The sequence below is a fragment of the Acartia tonsa genome, chromosome 7, assembly GCF_053477335.1.
Source record: "Acartia tonsa isolate MP-2025a chromosome 7, ASM5347733v1, whole genome shotgun sequence".
NCBI classification, from domain to species: domain Eukaryota; kingdom Metazoa; phylum Arthropoda; class Copepoda; order Calanoida; family Acartiidae; genus Acartia; species Acartia tonsa.
Window position 1 is genome coordinate 23,783,978 of NC_137266.1, and position 24,601 is coordinate 23,808,578.

A 24,601-nucleotide genomic window follows, 5' to 3' on the forward strand; every position below is an offset into this window, starting at 1 on the left:
GATGCTAAAGGCTTAGTGAAAAGCCACTTTTTGAATAGTATATATTTTTATGAAACTAAGTCTCTAACCCTCTGAAATTCAACAAATGAATTAATTTTGAAATGATAGGCTGAATATCTCTCCTCATACCAAATCAAATAAACTTTCTTAGCGAGTTTAAACTTTTTCAGGGCAAATATATTCCCTACAAAATAATTTTAATTATTTGGAAGATTTTTAAAAAACATTTCCGGAGATTTTTTTTGCAATTTTAAATTTAAATTCCATTTATAATTCTAGACTTTACAACCCCTGATTGTATCTGTACATCCTAATCTAAATCTTATTAGCCGGCTCAATGGTTTCAGGTATTCTTTGCCTGGATTCTGGACAGGGTCGCCGGCTACTGGTTTTATTTGAAATGCATTTATTATAAAATAATTTTCTCTAAATTCTCCATCGTTTTTTGGTTATTTTTAAGGGGGGGGGGGGCATTGTTTGAAAGGGGTGTTTTGGACAGAGTTGTATAGGGGGTCTCCCATATTTGCTTATGTACCATCTCAAAGAAAATAGCTTGAAACCACCACAGGACCAGTATCTATATTTTCCATGAGACTCCCAAACTCGTCGGTTCAGCGGTTTCCTAGATCTTAATCTACATACGGACGGACAGACATCGTTCTCCTTTATATTTTAGATAACTTATAAAATTTAGAAGTCCTTTTAAGGCGCAGCAGCTAATATAACTAAAGGATGTTTGTATTGTAGTGGGCAGACCTAAAACTGAAAAATCATGATGAATGTTATAAATCCATTTTTTTAAATGAATTATATTCTAAGCTTATGGCCGTTCTATATGTATGCCGTCCTCAAAATACATACAATGGTAATGTACCCAACCTAATTTGTAGATATAATTATTCAGTATTGTAAACTCAATATACTTGTGAAATGGTGTTACTTTACAAACAAAGTAGCTTCTAAGTTACGTGTAAAGTTGATAACCATATCTCTTAAACAACCTCCTTATAACAGATCTACCCTATAAATCAAACTATATTTATGAAAGGACAGGGAAAATTATTCAGAAAATAAAAGACATATAGATTTTATTACAGATTAATATAGAGTATGTTGTTGATGATTTGCATGTTTATACAAAAAATGATATATTGACACATGTAATTTGTCTTTTTTTTAATTGTTAGATTGTAATTGCTTAACTAACAGATCTATAGTATAATGTATATACAGACAAATACCTCCCTTAATTTTTTCAAAGACCTCTTTCGTCTGCTTCTAAATTATTTTCTGCTACTTGGCTGTGTAGTATAAGCTATACCATTGGTTGATTTTCAATGACCTAATAGAAAGGTTGCACAAGACGTTTGCGATGGGGAGACATAGGCGTCCAAGAGGGGGGTAATGGGGCGATTACCCCCCCCAAACGATTTTGGGGGTGCCGTAGGCACCCCCAAAATTTTTTTCATTTTACCCCCCCCCATTCAAAATTTACCCCTACCCTGGGGGTGCCGTAGGCACCCCCAACCATTTAGGAGGGGGTATTTACCCCCCAAAGACAATTTTGGGGGGGTATATACCCCCCCCAAAATAAAAAATCTCTAATAAAAAAAAATTTGCGCGCTTCGCGCGCATTTTTAATACTATATATTTAATAAAATTTAAATTACCCCCCCAAAAAATTTTACCCCGGGGGTAAATTTTAGGGGGGGGTAAACTAAATTTACCCCTGCCAACAGATTTCAGGGGGGGTAATTACCCCCCCCCCCCAAGCAAATTTTACCCCCGGGGTAAAAATTTTGGGAGGGTACAAAAAATTTGCGGCGCACTTGGCGCGCCATTTTACCACCCCCCCAAACACGAATTACCCCCCCCTAAAAAATTTTTACCCCCCCCCCAAAATAAAAAGCTTGGACGCCCCTGTGGGGAGATACAGTTATTTAAACCTTTCTACCTCTAGTGTTTTACTCTAATGCTCAACTACTTATGGACAAAATTGTTCGTGTAATCTTTTTCTTTTTTTATATTTCTTATTTATTTCTGTTTCATAAAATGATTGATTTTGGAATAATATGTCAAGGACATCCTATTATATTTATTAATAAAGATTTTGATGACTACTGAACCAATTGAGTTGTTTTAGGCTTTTTTCATTTTTCAAGTAAAGGCTAAGGAAGCAGCAATTAGTTTTAAGTATATTACTATTGTATGAAATTGTAAGTTTTTTGGGGGGTTTGTCAGTTAAGATCTTGTTACCACTGAACCAAATATATATTTACTCCCCCCTCCCCTAGATGGTATGGGGACAGTTGCCATTAGAAAGATATCTAAAACGGCCGCGTCCTAAAAACTTTACCCAAAAAGTTTCTTGTATATAGTAGAAAAAGAATTGTATCTTTATTGTAATTCGAAAAGGTTGCGTGATTTTATAATTTATTTTACATTTCTGGAATGGTAATTGGTTTTAAAAATAATGTATAAGGAAAGAAAATCTTTTTTCAACTTTAAATATTTATATAAAAAATAAATCATATTTTGACGTCATAACTTAGTCAATATTTCTAATGCTATTTCTGTGCGTGTGAATATATTGAAGAACATATTTTAATTCACTTAATTATAAAAGAAAAAAAAACATAAACCAATGCTGGACCTATGTGAAGATAACCCAGTCGATTCAGAGGTTATTAAGAACCAAAGCTTCAAGAATAAAACTCTAACTACTTGAGGAGGGTGAGTTGAATTCCAAAACCCAATTCTTTAATTTAGATTTAAATGAAAAAGTAAAAAAATTTGAGCGGGTACTTTTGTAGTGAGGCGATTTATCTTGGGAGGGTGGTGGTACTCTCCCCCAAAATACTTAAAAACCTTCAAGAGCCCTAAGAAAATCTACCCTGAAAAAAAGAACGATATCAATTTAGCCGTTTGCGATATTCTTTGGTACAAACAGATATACCGACAGACATCCTGTTACGTTATTATAAGGATGATTTTTTTACCACATCATTTAAATTTTTTCTTTCCAAATATTTTAACTTTCAACAAATGTTGTGCAACTCATGGATATATTTGTCCTTGTTAGAAAACATCCTAATACTACGACCAGGCTATCGATATATTATTAATTGAATGTTGCACTAGATTTTCATGCAGTCTAACAAAGTGATACTCGCAGCGGACTAAAACAATTATACACCTTTACCTAATTCCCTCAACTCCTGCTGGATGAACAAACTGACCAATAAATGAGGTCCATATTAGCAATCTGAATAGACGACACATTTTCCCCTGTCAATATATCCATATATTCTACATCCATTTCCAATACGACCAAGCCCGTATTTTTCTCTCATTCTCTTAGCTTTCTCTCTCTCTTACTCTAATTTGTTGAGTCAGTGCATGTATGTGTGTTTTTGTGTGTGAGTCGTTGTGGGTGTGTGTGTCTGTGTAATTGTGTGTGTGGGTATGTGAGTGTGTGTGTGTTTATAAGAGGTAGTTAAAATGTAAACAAACCAGAAACAGTCTGCTTGTAACCCAGGGCCTTTTTTGGCTTCAGTTTTTTAATGTTTTGCCTTTTTTTGTGAAATTACATTTGTTAGAATTAGATTTAAATTTACATATTAGTTAAATTAAAGCAAATATTTCTATTGCTATGATGATGAATTAAAATTTTATTCAATAAAATTTCAAAAATATATTAATTAATATATTATAATTCTAAGAATATTTATCATTATATGACTAATTTAATTTAAATGTTAAAAATGATTCATAATTAGTTTATGTATTAGTATTTTATCAAACGTGTATTTGATTATTTTAGGTTTTATTACAAAGTTGATTAGTTTCATAATTGTTTAGTATAGTTTAATTAACAAATAATTTATGATCAATTTACATCAAATATTTTGCTTTATTTCTATAGAAAAAAAAGTTATTTTTTGCTTTTCATGGCATATTTTGTCCTTGTCTGTTTTATATGCTAAGAGAATGGATATAAGATATACGTGGATTTATCGACAGGGAAAAATTTGTCTTCAATTAAACTGGCTTATAAGGAGCTCATTTATTGATAAGTAGGTGGGAGAAGATAGGGTAAAGGGGTGGATGTAGCATATTATCATTTTAGCCAGATGCAAGGTTTACTTTATCAAAGAACATAAAAATCTGGTGCACCATCCAAGAAATAATATATCGAGTGCTATAATGGAAACATGATACCAGTAAACAATTGTCTTTCAGTCATTCTATACTATTAAGAATAGTTTTTGCTTAAATCTTGCATAAAATATCTTGCTGTCGCAGAAAGTGATTGGTTCAAACTAAGATAGCTAAAGATTTTAAGAAACTAAAATACACCTAAAACTTCAGGGAAGTTTATTGTATTCTACCCAGAATAGTTTTGTGTTTAAATCAATCTTAAAATTATCAGTGATGAAAATAAAACCCTGCGGGGCCTACATATATCTGTGGTGACCTAACCCTGTGTGGATGCTCAGTACCCAATGTAACCTAACCTTATCTGACCAAAGTAATCAACAAAAAAAAACTCTTCCCTCCCCTCATGATTATGAAAAAAAGGAGGGGGGGGGGGCGACAAAAAATGCTGTTTTGTTTCAATCTACATAATCTACTTATATTTTTTTCAGCTTTATACAGTGTTGCGCAAACAAAATGTTCAGTATAGTACAGTTTCTCTATATTTCCTAATCTCAGGGAGGGATGGGACATTGGGCTGTTTATTACACTAGTCCCCAAAGTTTTCTTATTCGTTAGCTATACAAGCTTGGGGACTTTTATTGAATTTTGGTTGGTTCATTAATTTGAGTGTCCAAACGTTTCAACCACTAATTGTATTCTAAAGAAAGAGGAATTTTGTGTATCATCATTGAGAAAATACATTAATTTATCGGCCAATGTCTAATTCCCTTTAGATCCCTGTGCTAATCTACTGATAAGAAAGAATAATATTATTCAAAGTTAGATTAGTAGTGACACAGTGTATCATTATAAAGTAATAATGAAGCATTCAGCTGATACTGCTAAATACATAGGTAAAATTGTTATTGTTTTCAGGGAGGGAGGGGGCCTTGGGCTGTTTATTACACTAGTCCCCAAATTTTAAATATCGTATTAGTTGTCTTTGCAATTTTGGGAACTTTTTTTGGTTGGCTCATTAAGTTGAGTGTCTAAACGTTTCAACCACTGATTCTAATCTACTGAAGGGGAAATTTTGGGAATCATTATTGGGAATGTACATTTTTTTTAAAAGTAACATTATGTCTATCTGTCTCTGTGCTTAAAGATCTCCTTGACAATCTATCGTCTCAAAAGTCCATCCAGTAAAGGTTTATAACTTTTTTTTTGGGGGGGGGGGGGATTCTCCACCCTCCTATGAGAATTATAAATATAAATGATTATTGATTTTTATTTTAGTTGAGGGCGAGGTTTCACCCGGTTATGAATCTGTTAGAGATCTTTTTATATCAAAAGTAAGTATAGAAAAATTGTTTAAAAAGGCGAAGCTTTTCTATAATTAGTGTCGGCCTGAAAGTTCATCCGCTCTAATCCCCCTTAACGTTATATTTTATATTTGATTGTCTTATGGATTTCAAACTTTACATAATAAAATATCATTACTTGGATTCTGAACCAGTGTTTCATGTACTATAATAAAGTGATACTTACAGCTGGCGAAGATAATGCCCCCCCCCCTCCACCCCATTTACAACATTTCTTCCCTTCCTACTGGTGGATCGAACTGACCAAAAAAGTTATGTCCATTTTAGCAACCTAAACTGACGACAATTTTTCTCCTGTCATGATATCAACGTATATTCTACTTATACATACTGGAAATATTTTTAGTATGAGCTAGGATGCGAAGAACATTCTCAGTTATGTGTTTACGTTAGGGGAGAAAAGGTGGTCGACCTATGGGGAAAGTAAGTTTTATTAGTAGCGAAGCTGCTCTATAATATATAATTGTCCGTCTGTAGGTCAGTCTGTAACGCTATGGGGGAAGTGAGATAAAAACCCACTTAAGTAACAACTTTTTTTTAGAAAAGATGGATCTATTTAGGTTTAGACATCCATCTGGATTTATAAGTTAATGTGCGATTTCACTGAAGCTTACATAAGGCTCCAAGACTCTGCCTAAAACAGCCAAGGAGAGTTAAAATACCATCTCCCCATCAAAATCAAAGGAGTATAGGGATGAACAAATATTATCACTATAGATCTTTACAATTCAAATAGTTTTTACGCATATCTTATATATATGTATGTCTGATTGAAAAAAAATCCTTAGTAATAAACTGTTCTAATCCTAGAAAATATTATATTTTTTACAACTGATACAACAATTTTTTTTTTATAATTTTAGGGTAGACAAAGACAGTAAGTTTGATGGGGATGGATTAACAAATGTATTTAGCAACACTAAGAGCATTACAGGAAAAGAATATCTTATCTTTTGTAAAAGTCTATAACAGAAAAAGACTTGACTTGATCCATATTTAAACTCTGTCAAAATCAAAGTATAAGGGTGGTTTTTTTTTTGACTGTCTATCTGAAGATTATGACTACACAAATTGAATAAAGTTTTTAATGTATTTATCCTTTGGTCATAGATAGGTTTTAAGCTATTTTTTGGTGGGGTAGAACACACCAAGAAATATAACCACCACCCACACTATAAGTAAGTAAGGGCACTTTATTCGGGGATGAGTCTTTCATTCCCCTATTTTTAATTATAATTAAAAAAAGATAAAGCTAAAAAAAAAATTCTGGGTAATATCATTTTTTATGGGCGATTTCTCAATGAAGGGTTGTGGTAACTCTCACAAAATACTAATGAAACCCCCCATAGACATATGAGGCATATTTTGTAAAGGAGAACCATGTTGGTTTTGTGATTAAATCCTTCGGTACAGATAGACAGACACATTATACAAACATACATCCTGCTACTTTAATATTTAAAATAAGATATTATTAATTGCTACAGCATTTATAATGGCTATGGGGTATGATATGGGGATGGTTAGTTATATAATTCGGGACAAACAGACAGACATTCTGTTATTTTCATATTTAAAATGAGATATTGTAATGGTTATGGGGTATGATATGGGGATGGTTAGTTATATAATTCAGGACAGAAAGACAGACATTCTGTTACTTTTATATTTAAAATAAGATATTGCTTAATGTAACAGCAATTGTAATTGCTATGGGGTATGATATGGGGATGATTAGTTATATAATTCAGGACAGACAGACAGACATTTTGTTACTTTTATATTTAAAATAAGATATTATTATTGCTACGGCAATTGTAATTGCTATGGGGTATGATATGGGGATGATTAGTTATATAATTCAGGACAGACAGACAGACATTTTGTTACTTTTATATTTAAAATAAGATATTATTATTGCTACAGCAATTGTAATGGCTATGGGGTATGATAGGGGATGGTTAGTTATATAATTCGGGACAGACAGACAGACATTCTGTTACGTTTATATTAAAAATAAGATGTTATTCATTGCTACAGCTATTTTTATTGCTGTGGGGTATGATAAGGGATGGTTATTTATATCCTTCGGTACATACACACAGATAGACATCCTGCTATTTTTATATTTAAAATAAGATATCATTCAATGTAACAGCAATTGTAATGGCTATGGGATATGAGAGGGGATGGTTCACATATGGAGATAAAATATCTCAACACTGGCCTGAATTTGCTCAGAAAGGAAAGGTAAGTTGTCATAATGTTTTATTTTAATACCCGCGGAAAACTGTCTATAATAAGATGCAATAAATTCGCACAGAAAGGAAATATAAATTGAGTTCAACTTAAGATTCTTTCTTAAACTTGAAATGTAAATAAAGATATATTTTTCCAGTATGGCTTCGAACCCGATTAATATCTGCTGTAATAAAACCGGTTCTCAACCATACTGAAAAATCATGTATAGCATCGTATTACAGACAATTTTCCATAACTCCAAATTAAAATAAAAATCATAAAATTCAAACCCCGAGGGGCTAATAAAACTGATTTAAATGATATTATTTTTCATAATTTAACAACAATTTTTAGTTGATGATATTAACATTACTCACTACCATACATTAGAATTAAACTTTCAATTTTAAAAAGAATTGATCAAAAATCATTTTTAGGAAGAAATCACCATAGCAGATCTAATGAGACATGAATCAGGCAAAGATAATGATGATATATACTACAACAAGGATGACAACATCCATTAAAACGAAATTCTGAAACGCTAGAACAAACGCACATTAACACTTGTGTCAGAACTGAATAAGCAGAATATAAAAGTCAAAACAAAATTATAATTAAATTTTTGTTTCAAAACTGCGAAAATACAGGATTTTCTTTAAGACCATACTTATATTTAGGACTTGATTATAGAGATGCTTTGCTTTGAACATTGTACTATGTAGCCTTAGGAATAAACATTCCAAAAAATAGATGAATAGGAAAATTTTCTGAGAACTTAGGCTTCAGACAAAAAACTACTTAAGGATTTAAATTTTCATTTTTGAGTGACCATATTCATTCTTATTCTTTGAAATTATCTTGATTATCTCATTGATTAATCTGTTAAAATTAGGAATGGCTGCGCCCGAGTATCCCCTATCATATGAGGAGAGTTACATGGAGAATATCAAGAACAATGTCATGGGGGAGAAACTAGCTGGGTAGGTGTCTCAATAACTGTAAGGGAGCCTGTGTAACAAACACTTATATAGTGACAATTATACTGCTTCAATTAATACCTCATGATGAAATTGGTATGTATAATATTCTGTCAATGTGTGATCACATGGCACATAGATCATAATTGTGTTTGTTATAGTATAAAACATTATCTCTTAAAAATTTAAGCCATAGAAAGTTAAGTTTATATATGTGATATGTGATAGAGACAAAAAGGTTATACTTTTGTAATTCTTATATAAAAGAAACATGATATCTGTCTGTATGTATGTCTAAACTCTAAGTATATCTTGAAGGTTCTCGCTAACCCCTGATTCGAAATGGTTCTCCTTAGCAATGTAGCCTCCAATAATTACAGAATCGACTTCCCATTCTTCCAAAATTTCCCCCAGAAGCCTCCCAGAAGATAGCCGCTACTCTATTATAAAGACTTAAATATATGTCTAAATGAAGAATAATAAAAAAAATAGTTTTGGTAGAACAACAAAGGTCGTCTTAATCAGACATAATTTTAAGCATTTTTTTCTGCAGAAAAGTCTGAAATTTTTAAACCATCGAAATTGCAAATTATTACAACAGCACTAATATGAACTATTTTAGAATGGCCCCAGCCTGGCCTAAGACCCAGAAGCGAGAATACCATGCTGTTACTAGAGGGTGGATTGCCAATGAAATATTCAGACGAGTTCATCCAGGATTGTTTTATATTTAATGTTTGTTTTTGGCTAGAAGCTGCCTCCCTAGAGGTTAGTCAGTGAGAGGGGGCAAAGAAAGGTTTTCCAATAATATATAGGTATTTTAGTTTCTCGTATTCATTCGAATCCGGTGGATAGGAACCGGTTCTCATCCATACGAAAAAACTATGTCAAGCATCGTATTACTAGAGGGGGGGGCTCTTTGAGCCCCCCCCCCCCCCTCCGATCTGTAAGGGTTAACGGCTAAACGTATAAATTATTACATACTGATTCAAAAAATATATAATACTTAAAAATAGCTTAAAAATAAAGGGTTCACACTGATTTGAAATGTAGTTTAGTTGACCCTAAAAATAGTTGTTTACAATGATGAAAAGGAACTTAATTCCATACCTCTGGTATAATTACACATAAAATTTTTATTTTTCATAGTAAAGAGCTAATTCTTTCGGCTTTATTTCCAAAAACATGTGTATAATGTATATTACTAAACAATTAATTTAAAGTGTATTTTAAAAAATGTAAAAAATGATTTTTTTTCACTCGCTGGAACATAGTGAAATGTAAAAAACAAGCACTTTTTACTATTCGTTGGCTTTAACATTTTGGGGTCTGAGATGATTTATGATAAGTCTTTATTAAGTAATAGTGTCCAAACTTTACTACCAATAACATTGAATACTTAGATGTAATTTTGTTTTATAATTTGGAGGTGCATTAGTCTATCTTCCATTGCCCCAATCCCTAAAGATTTTTAATATTTTTTTATAAATCACAAAAATGCACAATTAAAACCATGAAGCCATAAAGGCAGGATGTCTGCCTGTCATTTATGTACCAAAATAATTCAATTATAAGTTTATAAAAAAAATAATTCAGTGGAGAGAATAGTTATTTCTTTCATCGTATTATAAACCGCTTTCCGCGGATATAGAATGTACAATTATAAGATTAAAACTGGTTTTAATCTTATGATTGTACATTTTTATATCCGTAGAAAGCTAGATATAATACGATGCTTGACATAGTTTTTTCGTATGGATGAGAACCGGTTCCTATCCACCGGATTCGAATGAATACGAGAAACTAAAATACCTATATATTATTGGAAAACCTTTCTTTGCCCCCTCTCACTGACTAACCTCTAGGGAGGCAGCTTCTAGCCAAAAACAAACATTAAATATAAAACAATCCTGGATGAACTCGTCTGAATATTTCATTGGCAATCCACCCTCTAGTAACAGCATGGTATTCTCGCTTCTGGGTCTTAGGCCAGGCTGGGGCCATTCTAAAATAGTTCATATTAGTGCTGTTGTAATAATTTGCAATTTCGATGGTTTAAAAATTTCAGACTTTTCTGCAGAAAAAAATGCTTAAAATTATGTCTGATTAAGACGACCTTTGTTGTTCTACCAAAACTATTTTTTTTATTATTCTTCATTTAGACATATATTTAAGTCTTTATAATAGAGTAGCGGCTATCTTCTGGGAGGCTTCTGGGGGAAATTTTGGAAGAATGGGAAGTCGATTCTGTAATTATTGGAGGCTACATTGCTAAGGAGAACCATTTCGAATCAGGGGTTAGCGAGAACCTTCAAGATATACTTAGAGTTTAGACATACATACAGACAGATATCATGTTTCTTTTATATAAGAATTACAAAAGTATAACCTTTTTGTCTCTATCACATATCACATATATAAACTTAACTTTCTATGGCTTAAATTTTTAAGAGATAATGTTTTATACTATAACAAACACAATTATGATCTATGTGCCATGTGATCACACATTGACAGAATATTATACATACCAATTTCATCATGAGGTATTAATTGAAGCAGTATAATTGTCACTATATAAGTGTTTGTTACACAGGCTCCCTTACAGTTATTGAGACACCTACCCAGCTAGTTTCTCCCCCATGACATTGTTCTTGATATTCTCCATGTAACTCTCCTCATATGATAGGGGATACTCGGGCGCAGCCATTCCTAATTTTAACAGATTAATCAATGAGATAATCAAGATAATTTCAAAGAATAAGAATGAATATGGTCACTCAAAAATGAAAATTTAAATCCTTAAGTAGTTTTTTGTCTGAAGCCTAAGTTCTCAGAAAATTTTCCTATTCATCTATTTTTTGGAATGTTTATTCCTAAGGCTACATAGTACAATGTTCAAAGCAAAGCATCTCTATAATCAAGTCCTAAATATAAGTATGGTCTTAAAGAAAATCCTGTATTTTCGCAGTTTTGAAACAAAAATTTAATTATAATTTTGTTTTGACTTTTATATTCTGCTTATTCAGTTCTGACACAAGTGTTAATGTGCGTTTGTTCTAGCGTTTCAGAATTTCGTTTTAATGGATGTTGTCATCCTTGTTGTAGTATATATCATCATTATCTTTGCCTGATTCATGTCTCATTAGATCTGCTATGGTGATTTCTTCCTAAAAATGATTTTTGATCAATTCTTTTTAAAATTGAAAGTTTAATTCTAATGTATGGTAGTGAGTAATGTTAATATCATCAACTAAAAATTGTTGTTAAATTATGAAAAATAATATCATTTAAATCAGTTTTATTAGCCCCTCGGGGTTTGAATTTTATGATTTTTATTTTAATTTGGAGTTATGGAAAATTGTCTGTAATACGATGCTATACATGATTTTTCAGTATGGTTGAGAACCGGTTTTATTACAGCAGATATTAATCGGGTTCGAAGCCATACTGGAAAAATATATCTTTATTTACATTTCAAGTTTAAGAAAGAATCTTAAGTTGAACTCAATTTATATTTCCTTTCTGTGCGAATTTATTGCATCTTATTATAGACAGTTTTCCGCGGGTATTAAAATAAAACATTATGACAACTTACCTTTCCTTTCTGAGCAAATTCAGGCCAGTGTTGAGATATTTTATCTCCATATGTGAACCATCCCCTCTCATATCCCATAGCCATTACAATTGCTGTTACATTGAATGATATCTTATTTTAAATATAAAAATAGCAGGATGTCTATCTGTGTGTATGTACCGAAGGATATAAATAACCATCCCTTATCATACCCCACAGCAATAAAAATAGCTGTAGCAATGAATAACATCTTATTTTTAATATAAACGTAACAGAATGTCTGTCTGTCTGTCCCGAATTATATAACTAACCATCCCCTATCATACCCCATAGCCATTACAATTGCTGTAGCAATAATAATATCTTATTTTAAATATAAAAGTAACAAAATGTCTGTCTGTCTGTCCTGAATTATATAACTAATCATCCCCATATCATACCCCATAGCAATTACAATTGCCGTAGCAATAATAATATCTTATTTTAAATATAAAAGTAACAAAATGTCTGTCTGTCTGTCCTGAATTATATAACTAATCATCCCCATATCATACCCCATAGCAATTACAATTGCTGTTACATTAAGCAATATCTTATTTTAAATATAAAAGTAACAGAATGTCTGTCTTTCTGTCCTGAATTATATAACTAACCATCCCCATATCATACCCCATAACCATTACAATATCTCATTTTAAATATGAAAATAACAGAATGTCTGTCTGTTTGTCCCGAATTATATAACTAACCATCCCCATATCATACCCCATAGCCATTATAAATGCTGTAGCAATTAATAATATCTTATTTTAAATATTAAAGTAGCAGGATGTATGTTTGTATAATGTGTCTGTCTATCTGTACCGAAGGATTTAATCACAAAACCAACATGGTTCTCCTTTACAAAATATGCCTCATATGTCTATGGGGGGTTTCATTAGTATTTTGTGAGAGTTACCACAACCCTTCATTGAGAAATCGCCCATAAAAAATGATATTACCCAGAATTTTTTTTTTAGCTTTATCTTTTTTTAATTATAATTAAAAATAGGGGAATGAAAGACTCATCCCCGAATAAAGTGCCCTTACTTACTTATAGTGTGGGTGGTGGTTATATTTCTTGGTGTGTTCTACCCCACCAAAAAATAGCTTAAAACCTATCTATGACCAAAGGATAAATACATTAAAAACTTTATTCAATTTGTGTAGTCATAATCTTCAGATAGACAGTCAAAAAAAAAACCACCCTTATACTTTGATTTTGACAGAGTTTAAATATGGATCAAGTCAAGTCTTTTTCTGTTATAGACTTTTACAAAAGATAAGATATTCTTTTCCTGTAATGCTCTTAGTGTTGCTAAATACATTTGTTAATCCATCCCCATCAAACTTACTGTCTTTGTCTACCCTAAAATTATAAAAAAAAAATTGTTGTATCAGTTGTAAAAAATATAATATTTTCTAGGATTAGAACAGTTTATTACTAAGGATTTTTTTTCAATCAGACATACATATATATAAGATATGCGTAAAAACTATTTGAATTGTAAAGATCTATAGTGATAATATTTGTTCATCCCTATACTCCTTTGATTTTGATGGGGAGATGGTATTTTAACTCTCCTTGGCTGTTTTAGGCAGAGTCTTGGAGCCTTATGTAAGCTTCAGTGAAATCGCACATTAACTTATAAATCCAGATGGATGTCTAAACCTAAATAGATCCATCTTTTCTAAAAAAAAGTTGTTACTTAAGTGGGTTTTTATCTCACTTCCCCCATAGCGTTACAGACTGACCTACAGACGGACAATTATATATTATAGAGCAGCTTCGCTACTAATAAAACTTACTTTCCCCATAGGTCGACCACCTTTTCTCCCCTAACGTAAACACATAACTGAGAATGTTCTTCGCATCCTAGCTCATACTAAAAATATTTCCAGTATGTATAAGTAGAATATACGTTGATATCATGACAGGAGAAAAATTGTCGTCAGTTTAGGTTGCTAAAATGGACATAACTTTTTTGGTCAGTTCGATCCACCAGTAGGAAGGGAAGAAATGTTGTAAATGGGGTGGAGGGGGGGGGGCATTATCTTCGCCAGCTGTAAGTATCACTTTATTATAGTACATGAAACACTGGTTCAGAATCCAAGTAATGATATTTTATTATGTAAAGTTTGAAATCCATAAGACAATCAAATATAAAATATAACGTTAAGGGGGATTAGAGCGGATGAACTTTCAGGCCGACACTAATTATAGAAAAGCTTCGCCTTTTTAAACAATTTTTCTATACTTACTTTTGATATAAAAAGATCTCTAACAGATTCATAACCGGGTGAAACCTCGCCCTCAACTAAAATAAAAATCAATAATCATTTATATTTATAATTCTCATAGGAGGGTGGAGAATCCCCCCCCCCCCCAAAAAAAAAGTTATAAACCTTTACTGGATGGACTTTTGAGACGATAGATTGTCAAGGAGATCTTTAAGCACAGAGACAGATAGACATAATGTTACTTTTAAAAAAAATGTACATTCCCAATAATGATTCCCAAAATTTCCCCTTCAGTAGATTAGAATCAGTGGTTGAAACGTTTAGACACTCAACTTAATGAGCCAACCAAAAAAAGTTCCCAAAATTGCAAAGACAACTAATACGATATTTAAAATTTGGGGACTAGTGTAATAAACAGCCCAAGGCCCCCTCCCTCCCTGAAAACAATAACAATTTTACCTATGTATTTAGCAGTATCAGCTGAATGCTTCATTATTACTTTATAATGATACACTGTGTCACTACTAATCTAACTTTGAATAATATTATTCTTTCTTATCAGTAGATTAGCACAGGGATCTAAAGGGAATTAGACATTGAAAAAAACAAACTTCGCATAATGTCGCATAAACAGGGTAAAGTTCTCTGATATTATACATATATCTAATATCACCATGTAAGAGGATTTGCTTGCGCTCTTTTGCGCTTGAGAGATCTGGAACCAAACATAAAATTTTCATTAGAAGAAAATTGTCTATTTAACAGAAACCGGGTATGCTAAGAAAACCATCTACAATTACTAAAAAAAATGGAGATTTGACTTCTTTTATCCCCTTACAGATCGGGCCCCAATTCCCACCTTAAGAGATCGGGGGGGGGGGGGGGGGGGCTCAAAGAGCCCCCCCCTCTATCTTGGCTACTGGTACAGATAAAGACGTAAAATTTTTTTCTGGTGGTTCATGTGTATTTTTAGAGAAAATTACTTTTTCTTGTCATAGCGGCCAGACCGCTCCTTAGCCGCTGTTTAGCGGCCAGCCGCTAAATTTTAAAACAGCTGTAGAGCGGCCAATTTTGCAGCTAGGATGACCAAATTTTAGGACGAACTTTTTTTTCATAACAAAAAAAATATTTTTTCTGATCATCGCTAAAAAACGGAAAATAACGGAAACCGCCATTTTCGGCGGTTACGGCGGTAAAACGGCGGTTGGCGGCGCAAATTAATATTTTATCTGTTCATTATTGCTCAAGGATTTACCAAAAAAAAATATAGGTCTCTAGCTCTAATAGAAGCCACAATATTTATGATTTATGTCTGTAGTAAAAGCCAGACAAAAATCGGTCATAAAGTCGGTCAGGGAGCGGTCAAACGGTCATAACACCACTTTTCTCAGAAGGTCATTGATATCTAAGTATTCACCAAAAAAATTTTAGGTTTCTACCTTATACACAAAAGTCATAATGTAGAAATTAAGATTTATTTAGAATTTTTTTTGATACCCAACCGACTTTGACCGACACAGACCAGATATCCTAATAAAATCAACTCTTGCCGATGTATAATTACTAAACTTAAAAAGTCATGAAGTTACAGCTCTCCAACTTACCTACAAAAAAATGAGATTGAAAAAACTAGAGGGGGGGGCTCTTTGAGCCCCCCCCCCCCCCTCCGATCTGTAAGGGTTAACGGCTAAACGTATAAATTATTACATACTGATTCAAAAAATATATAATACTTAAAAATAGCTTAAAAATAAAGGGTTCACACTGATTTGAAATGTAGTTTAGTTGACCCTAAAAATAGTTGTTTACAATGATGAAAAGGAACTTAATTCCATACCTCTGGTATAATTACACATAAAATTTTTATTTTTCATAGTAAAGAGCTAATTCTTTCGGCTTTATTTCCAAAAACATGTGTATAATGTATATTACTAAACAATTAATTTAAAGTGTATTTTAAAAAATGTAAAAAATGATTTTTTTTCACTCGCTGGAACATAGTGAAATGTAAAAAACAAGCACTTTTTACTATTCGTTGGCTTTAACATTTTGGGGTCTGAGATGATTTATGATAAGTCTTTATTAAGTAATAGTGTCCAAACTTTACTACCAATAACATTGAATACTTAGATGTAATTTTGTTTTATAATTTGGAGGTGCATTAGTCTATCTTCCATTGCCCCAATCCCTAAAGATTTTTAATATTTTTTTATAAATCACAAAAATGCACAATTAAAACCATGAAGCCATAAAGGCAGGATGTCTGCCTGTCATTTATGTACCAAAATAATTCAATTATAAGTTTATAAAAAAAATAATTCAGTGGAGAGAATAGTTATTTCTTTCATCGTATTATAAACCGCTTTCCGCGGATATAGAATGTACAATTATAAGATTAAAACTGGTTTTTTCAATCTCATTTTTTTGTAGGTAAGTTGGAGAGCTGTAACTTCATGACTTTTAAAGTTTAGTAATTATACATCGGCAAGAGTTGATTTTATTAGGATATCTGGTCTGTGTCGGTCAAAGTCGGTTGGGTATCAAAAAAAATTCTAAATAAATCTTAATTTCTACATTATGACTTTTGTGTATAAGGTAGAAACCTAAAATTTTTTTGGTGAATACTTAGATATCAATGACCTTCTGAGAAAAGTGGTGTTATGACCGTTTGACCGCTCCCTGACCGACTTTATGACCGATTTTTGTCTGGCTTTTACTACAGACATAAATCATAAATATTGTGGCTTCTATTAGAGCTAGAGACCTATATTTTTTTTTGGTAAATCCTTGAGCAATAATGAACAGATAAAATATTAATTTGCGCCGCCAACCGCCGTTTTACCGCCGTAACCGCCGAAAATGGCGGTTTCCGTTATTTTCCGTTTTTTAGCGATGATCAGAAAAAATATTTTTTTTGTTATGAAAAAAAAGTTCGTCCTAAAATTTGGTCATCCTAGCTGCAAAATTGGCCGCTCTACAGCTGTTTTAAAATTTAGCGGCTGGCCGCTAAACAGCGGCTAAGGAGCGGTCTGGCCGCTATGACAAGAAAAAGTAATTTTCTCTAAAAATACACATGAACCACCAGAAAAAAATTTTACGTCTTTATCTGTACCAGTAGCCAAGATAGAGGGGGGGGCTCTTTGAGCCCCCCCCCCCCCCCCCCCCGATCTCTTAAGGTGGGAATTGGGGCCCGATCTGTAAGGGGATAAAAGAAGTCAAATCTCCATTTTTTTTAGTAATTGTAGATGGTTTTCTTAGCATACCCGGTTTCTGTTAAATAGACAATTTTCTTCTAATGAAAATTTTATGTTTGGTTCCAGATCTCTCAAGCGCAAAAGAGCGCAAGCAAATCCTCTTACATGGTGATATTAGATATATGTATAATATCAGAGAACTTTACCCTGTTTATGCGACATTATGCGAAGTTTGTTTTTTTAAGCCCTAAAGATACTGGGTCTATCAAAAAATTTTAAAAATTTAAGATATAAAAGTAATTTATTTATCTACATATTTCCAACAAATATTCATTTAAACTAAAATAAAAAAAAGTTTTAAATAAAGACTATCCCTAAATGTCTAGGCTATTATCTGAACCATTTTACCTTTTTTTTTGGGGGGGGGGGTAATGGGGCGATTACCCCCTACCCCCCATTTAAAATTTACCCCTAACCATTTAGGAGGGGGTATTTACCCCCCCTAAACAATTTTAGGGGGGGGGTAAATACCCCCGCCAAAATAAAAAATCTCTAATAAAAAAAAATTTTGTGCGCTTCGCGCGCATTTTTAATACTATATATTTAATAAAATTTAAATTACCCCCCCCCAAGCAAATTTTACCCCCCGGGTAAAAATTCTGGGGGGGGTACAAAAAATTTGCGGAAAGCTTCGCGCGACATTTTACTCCCCCCCCCCCAAAAAAAAAAAATGAATTACCCCCCCCCCTTCAAAATTGTTTACCCCCCCCAAAATAAAAAGCTTGGGGGGGGGGGGAATGCCCCACTTTTATTTACATCTGAACCGGTCTCAGCGGTCTCAAGAGCAGTTTAAAGATTTCTGAGGGATCAGGACCTGCAGGATCATACCTGGACACTGAAATTGACTTAAAATTCATATTGGTATGTACTAGGATATTTTAGTATTTGTTAACTTAAAATGCTTAGTTTAAGGCAAACAAAATATTTTTGCTCTTTACCTGTATGGCCCTGCCAGGTTTGCTGGCATCCTGTGCCAGCCAGGATGGAGATATTTAAAATTTCGCCATTATATTGAAAGATATATGGACACTTATTGCTATTTAAATAAAATTTCATCAAAAATTTAAAATATACCCTCTCTATGACTTTAGTTGTCATTTTTTGGCTTTTCTGGAACACGGTGCATTTTTTCATTCAAATAACATACATAAATCTAAATTATAAAACAATAATTTAACAGAAAAACTTACAATTGGAGAATTCCTGCGAAAAGAAGTGTCAGACAAATTTCAGCTTGATGTTTATATTGGGTGTGATAAAGAGAATTATTTTCCATGCAGAAATGCTTCCACCAGATACACAGCTGTTCAAAGTGTTAGGTAATAGAACTCAATGAACCAACTACTTAAATTTTAAAAGATTCCTAAGTTGTTAAGTCAACGATTTAGAAATTTTTTTACAGCAAATTTTTATGTAATACAATCATTCGATTGACCTGATTTTTGAAATACTGATTCCTAGGACAACAAAGTACAATGTTATAAGTGAAGCATCTCTATAATCAAGTCCTAAAAATGTAAGTATATCCTTAAACAGTATAATGTATTTAAGCAGTTTTCAACAAATTTACGTAGAGAATTGTTTCGAAATTATTAATTTATAATCTGATTGTTCAGTTCTGACACTTTACAAGTGTTAATGTTCGTTTGTCCTAGTGTTTCAGAGCTTCGCTTTTATGTAGATTTTCATTCTTGTTATTTAGAAAATCATTGGGTCAAGAAAGTGGAGTGGAAGCGTCGTTTTTCTACATGTTGGGTAGATCCTGGCAGTTTGCCAAACACTTGAAAAATGCAAAGCCAACTATAAAGGTAAATGCCATTTTATGTTTATGCTATAAAGATCACAAAACCTTTTTTTTAAATCTACTTACAAAATGGAAATCTAAAATTTATTTTCAAGAAGGGCTCCTAAATATCTATATTCAATAGAGGAGAGGGGATTTTTGCATCAAAATTATGATTTACCTGGAATTTGTATGGCTTTTGTATCCGCAAGGATAAATGGTCTTAAAATTTTAACAACAATAAAGATGCATATTTGATAATTGTATTACTTAGAGTCAAAAAGTTTCATGAAAATAAGATTTCTTGCTAATTCAATTCAACAATTGAATAGGATATGGGGTTGTGATATTTGATCTAAAATTGAAAATTTATTTTTTGGCTGTCTAGAACTTTTGGTACTAGAACTAACGCAATTTTGTTTGGCTAATTCATAAACAATAATGAAAAGATTTAAAAAATATATTGTTTAAAATCCAATTACAATCTAGCTGTACATTTAAAATGGGATATGGGGTGATTTGATTGCTTGTCCTATTACTTTATCTCTGGCAATTGTTATTCTCTTTAGAAATTGGATCCTTTGAGTTTTAACACTCCAGAGGTGCGCCTTAGCGAGTATCCAAGCGCGAATGGTAACTGTTCTGCGCGCGGCTTGGCCAGATTAGGCGCATATATGGCAAATAAAGGTATGATATCTCTAGTAGAAAAGCTACTTTACAAGTGATTGTGTCAGACTGTTAATCATGTAATATTTTCATCACTTTCTTTATTCTCTACATTGATTATCACTCTCCCTCTATCTCGTAGGGCAGAAAATAGCCTATAACCATCCCAATACCGAATTGAAGCTTTCCTAAAAACTAGAATCATTCGGTTCAGTAGTTATTGAAATTTTGAAATACAGACAAAAAAACTTACTACTTAATGCAATATCTAATGATCACTAAACATTTAGGTTGCTTGGACTTAATCTTCCTTTTTAGGCAAAGGTCCAGGAGGGGACGAGGATGTACTAATGAGCGAAGCCACTTGGAAGGCCATGCATGCGGAACCTACTGTAGCAAAAATTATATTTGAACATGAATGTGGTTTTACACAGGTGCAACACTTTGTTTTAATATACAGATAGACACATAGATAGATAGATAGATAGATTGGCAAATAGATAGACATATTTACAAATTTACAGACAGATAGACAGATAGATAGATAGACAGACAGATAGACAAACTTATGGATAAAAAGAAAGACAGTTACCCAGATAAATAAATAGACTGACAAACACATTAACTTACAGACAGTTAATAAGATTAACTAACAGACTTATTTACTCATACTCTGTCAAATATCCGTCGATTTTCAAAAATAGCCATAGAGGGACTATAAAAAAAAGAAGTTTGGTGTAGGGTGTTGTGGCCTGTGTATTCCATAGTCCCCAAAGTTTATGATAACATTTTGACACAACAACTTTGGGGACTTTTACTGAATTGTGATTGGATGATTCATTAAATAGAGCGTCAAAATGTTTCAACTATTAATTCTAATCTTCAGGAGGGGAATTGATATATCCTCATTGGGGATGCACATCAATTCTTCGGTCATTGTCTTATCCCTTTAGATTCCTGATATTAACAGAAATTTTGATGTAGGGTGGTGTAGCTTGTTTCTCAGGGAACAAAGAGAGAGATGGATACTATGGATGGATGTACTGCGGAGGTTCTGCCTTCCAATATTTATAATTATTATTGTGTAGGGTGGTGTAGCCTGTTTCTCAGGGAACAAGGAGAGAGATGGATACTATGGATGGATGGGCTACGGAGGATCTGCATTCCAATATTTATATTCATTATTGTGCAGGGTGGTGTAGCCTGTTTCTCAGAGCTGGATCTTTAAAAGCGTAGCCGTGGCCGTAGTCGTGGTCAGAGTTACAGCCACCAACCTAATAGCGATCTTTAAATCATATTAACCACGCGTAATCGTGGCCACAAAAAAAAATGCGATCTTTAAATCATATTGACAACGCGTAGTTGTAATTATAGCGTGGTTAACCACGCTAAAAGTGACCACAGTCCGTTGGTGTGGCTAAAGCGTTGCTAAAGCCACGAAGACAGCTGCTTTTGATAATTTTAACGTAAAACTATTGAAAACGTAAATTATAATTGTTAAATGAATGTATGAATAATTGTACGGGCATGGAATATTTTATTTAAAAACTATCATAAAAATATTTTAATTGTGGTTTTTATAAATAATAAAATAAAAGTAAATTATAAAAGTTAGGATGTAGTTTATTTATATGATGTATAAAATAACGTACGGGCATGGAATGATTTGTTAATATTGAACCGTCATGTATGGGTATTGGGTAATACTAATAAAGTATGTTGCCTTTGTTACATAAAGAGACAGTTTTTAGGAAATTAATATGATAAAACTATAAATATACTTAAATTAAATTAAATTCTTTTGGGGATTTATTACTGCAATATTATTGATAAGGTTGGAACATGATTACATTTTTTAAATTTTAGTAATTGAATGTATTTTTTTATTTATATTGAATTTATTGGACTCTCCCTTTGTCTTGTGTGTAGTGGCTGTCTGTCCAGCCGTGCTGGGCAATTGGCCGGGCGTGCAATGTCGTGCTGTGCCGTGCCCCGGCACGATATAGGCCATACCAGCCGTAGTACCAACTACATTGGCTCATGCCCTTAATAATATGTAAATATTACAAACATTTAAAATGTGTTATTAAAATAGTAATTTTGTATAAAATATAATTTCATTTCTTTGATGAAAATAATTTATTTTTAGGTGGGCCATAAAAGATTTTAGATATCCATAATTCTAGGATAGCCGGCATTGCACTTCTGTTAAATCATTTAAAAATCCATGTTTTATTAGCAGCACTGTGGCGACGACTACGGCTACAGCTACAACCACAGCTACGCCTACGACAACGACTACAACTACAACTACAGCCATGACTACGGCCACGGCTACAGCCACGCCAACGGCTACACATTTAAAGATCCAGCTCAGGTAACAAAGAGAGAGATGGATACTATGGATGGATGGGCTACGGAGGATCTGCCTTCCAATATTTATATTCATTATTGTGTAGGGTGGTGTAGCCTGTTTCTCAGGGAACAAGGAGAGAGATGGATACTATGGATGGATGGGCTACGGAGGATCTGCCTTCCAATGGCATCCTGAGCTGAGTATTGGCATGGCATATACCTGCACGCTTCTCTTTCCTGTAAGTATTTTCATTTAATCACATATTTTTAATGGCAGCTTTCAAAGTTGTTAGCCCCGAGTAGCCGGGTATAAATATTACAATTTTGAATTATAAAATATACATGATTTTTTAATATGGGGAAAACCGATTCTAATCTAGTGGATATTAATCAGTTTTTAGGCAAAACTGCAAATAAATGTATATGTATAGATGTTTACTTGATATAATTTCCTCCAACATTTTAAATTGGCCCTTTTATAGCAAACAAAAACATATTAACTCAAATTTGCTGCTAGAAACTTGCAGCTGATTTTTAAAAAAAATGCTTATAACTATATTTCTAACTTTGATACTTATATTTATAACAAACTTTAATGTGCTGGATAAAAATCCTTTAACTCAATTCTATTCATTGGTAAAGCTTACTCTTTTCTGGAGGATATTTTTTTTATATTTTTGTTGGGTTTTTTAGTAGATTTGACCGGTGTATGCAAAGTTACATTTTCATATTAGTTTTAAGAGGATGAAAAAACATACAAATCCCACCATTTAATTAGAATAAAGACCCAAGGATATCCAAGCTTTTTTTAAGGTCTGGGGGTGGGGTGGAGGAAAATGAGGGTTTTAAAAGTGTTGATGGCAGGTAGACACCCCTACCTACCCCCTAGTACGTCCCTATTTTTTATAAACAAATAAATCTATTTTCTTTTTTTAGATATCTGTTTTTAATGCAAAAGCTGCAGAATTTCAAGCAGAAATAGCTAAATGTGCAAGAAATCTACAAACTAAATCTTCCTAAATATTTATATTAATGACTTGTATATATTGATCATGACAAATGACTATAGTTATACCTATAAAGTTGATTTTGATAATTCTAAAACATTTAAAGTTATTTTTCAAATATATTTTTATAGGCAAAGCTACTCTATACTTTTCTTTGTCTATTCAAGATAAATGTCAGAATTTTTTTATGAAGATTCAATATACCAATAAGCATCTAATATGTAATTTACTTTGTCTGTCAGTCTGTAAGTCATTCTACAAAATTTAATTTTTCAAAATATAAATAAAAAAACGAAAGGTTTTGTGATATTTTTCTCAGATCTATTGTTGATTTTATCAAATGCTCTTTAAATCTCCTTTTGAACAAAAAGTATTTACATTTAAAAATGTATAATTTTGATTTAAACATATGAATATTTATTGTAATGCATAATAATGTATAATGTAGTCCTAAACTTTGATATTTATATTAGAATAATTGTAACTAGTTTGATTGTTAAACTGTCTACCTCTATTGAAACAAATATTGATTTAATTATTTTAAATTGTATATAGTTAAACCTACATATTTGTTCAGTAAATTTTTTATGTAAGAAACCAAATTTGTGTACTAATTATTTTCAAAAACTTTTAATTTACATAAGTAAATCAATCCTCTAATAGTAAAAGTGGAATATTACATATACTTACTAGTGGCTGCGCTCCTAGCATCTAGGGCTTAATATTTGAAGTGGGCAAAAATACCCAAAACCCATACCTAGACTGAAATCTAAAAATGAAACCATACTGGGACCTATGTTAAGCTTCCTAAAAAAGACAAACTCGATCTGTAGTTATTAAAATTTTAGATTACAGACAAAAAACCTTACGACTTTGTATAATAGGATTAAGTAATAAATATAGAAATTAAACAATTGAAGTAGATAAAAAATTCCT

At 32.5% G+C, this 24,601-nt stretch overlaps 2 protein-coding genes and 2 long non-coding RNA genes across 5 annotated transcripts; 2 read left to right on the forward strand and 2 right to left on the reverse strand.

Annotated features, from left to right (window-relative positions):
• The first annotated feature begins 4,647 nt into the window (after positions 1 to 4,647).
• LOC145325098 (uncharacterized) lies at positions 4,648 to 6,786 on the forward strand. Its single transcript, XR_013881399.1, has 5 exons — positions 4,648 to 4,714; positions 4,933 to 5,054; positions 5,437 to 5,492; positions 5,869 to 5,945; positions 6,386 to 6,786. It is a non-coding gene; the product is annotated as an uncharacterized LOC145325098 (long non-coding RNA).
• Positions 6,787 to 7,616: 830 nt separating this feature from the next.
• On the forward strand, positions 7,617 to 24,267 carry LOC145325099 (beta-lactamase domain-containing protein 2-like). 2 transcript variants are annotated; one of them, XM_080167943.1, is made up of 10 exons: positions 7,617 to 7,772; positions 8,201 to 8,240; positions 8,659 to 8,746; positions 9,366 to 9,457; positions 19,032 to 19,173; positions 19,557 to 19,662; positions 20,207 to 20,324; positions 20,622 to 20,737; positions 22,763 to 22,897; positions 23,595 to 24,267. In XM_080167943.1, the coding sequence occupies exons 1-10, from the start codon at positions 7,689 to 7,691 to the stop codon at positions 23,676 to 23,678; spliced, it is 1,005 nt and encodes a 334-aa protein (XP_080024069.1). In that variant the 5' UTR covers positions 7,617 to 7,688; the 3' UTR covers positions 23,679 to 24,267. The 2 variants fall into 2 exon arrangements, with proteins under 2 accessions (XP_080024069.1, XP_080024071.1); XM_080167945.1 differs by lacking the exons at positions 22,763 to 22,897; positions 23,595 to 24,267 and adding an exon at positions 21,392 to 21,512 and having other exon boundaries at positions 7,618 to 7,772.
• On the reverse strand, positions 10,595 to 12,498 carry LOC145324216 (beta-lactamase domain-containing protein 2-like). Its single transcript, XM_080166840.1, has 4 exons — positions 12,342 to 12,498; positions 11,874 to 11,913; positions 11,368 to 11,455; positions 10,595 to 10,748 (listed from the first exon to the last, which is right to left on the reverse strand). The coding sequence occupies exons 1-4, from the start codon at positions 12,423 to 12,425 to the stop codon at positions 10,637 to 10,639; spliced, it is 324 nt and encodes a 107-aa protein (XP_080022966.1). The 5' UTR covers positions 12,426 to 12,498; the 3' UTR covers positions 10,595 to 10,636.
• Positions 13,596 to 15,188, reverse strand: LOC145324217 (uncharacterized). The gene is made up of 4 exons (XR_013881211.1): positions 15,060 to 15,188; positions 14,622 to 14,677; positions 14,169 to 14,245; positions 13,596 to 13,728 (listed from the first exon to the last, which is right to left on the reverse strand). It is a non-coding gene; the product is annotated as an uncharacterized LOC145324217 (long non-coding RNA).
• Positions 24,268 to 24,601: the final 334 nt, after the last annotated feature.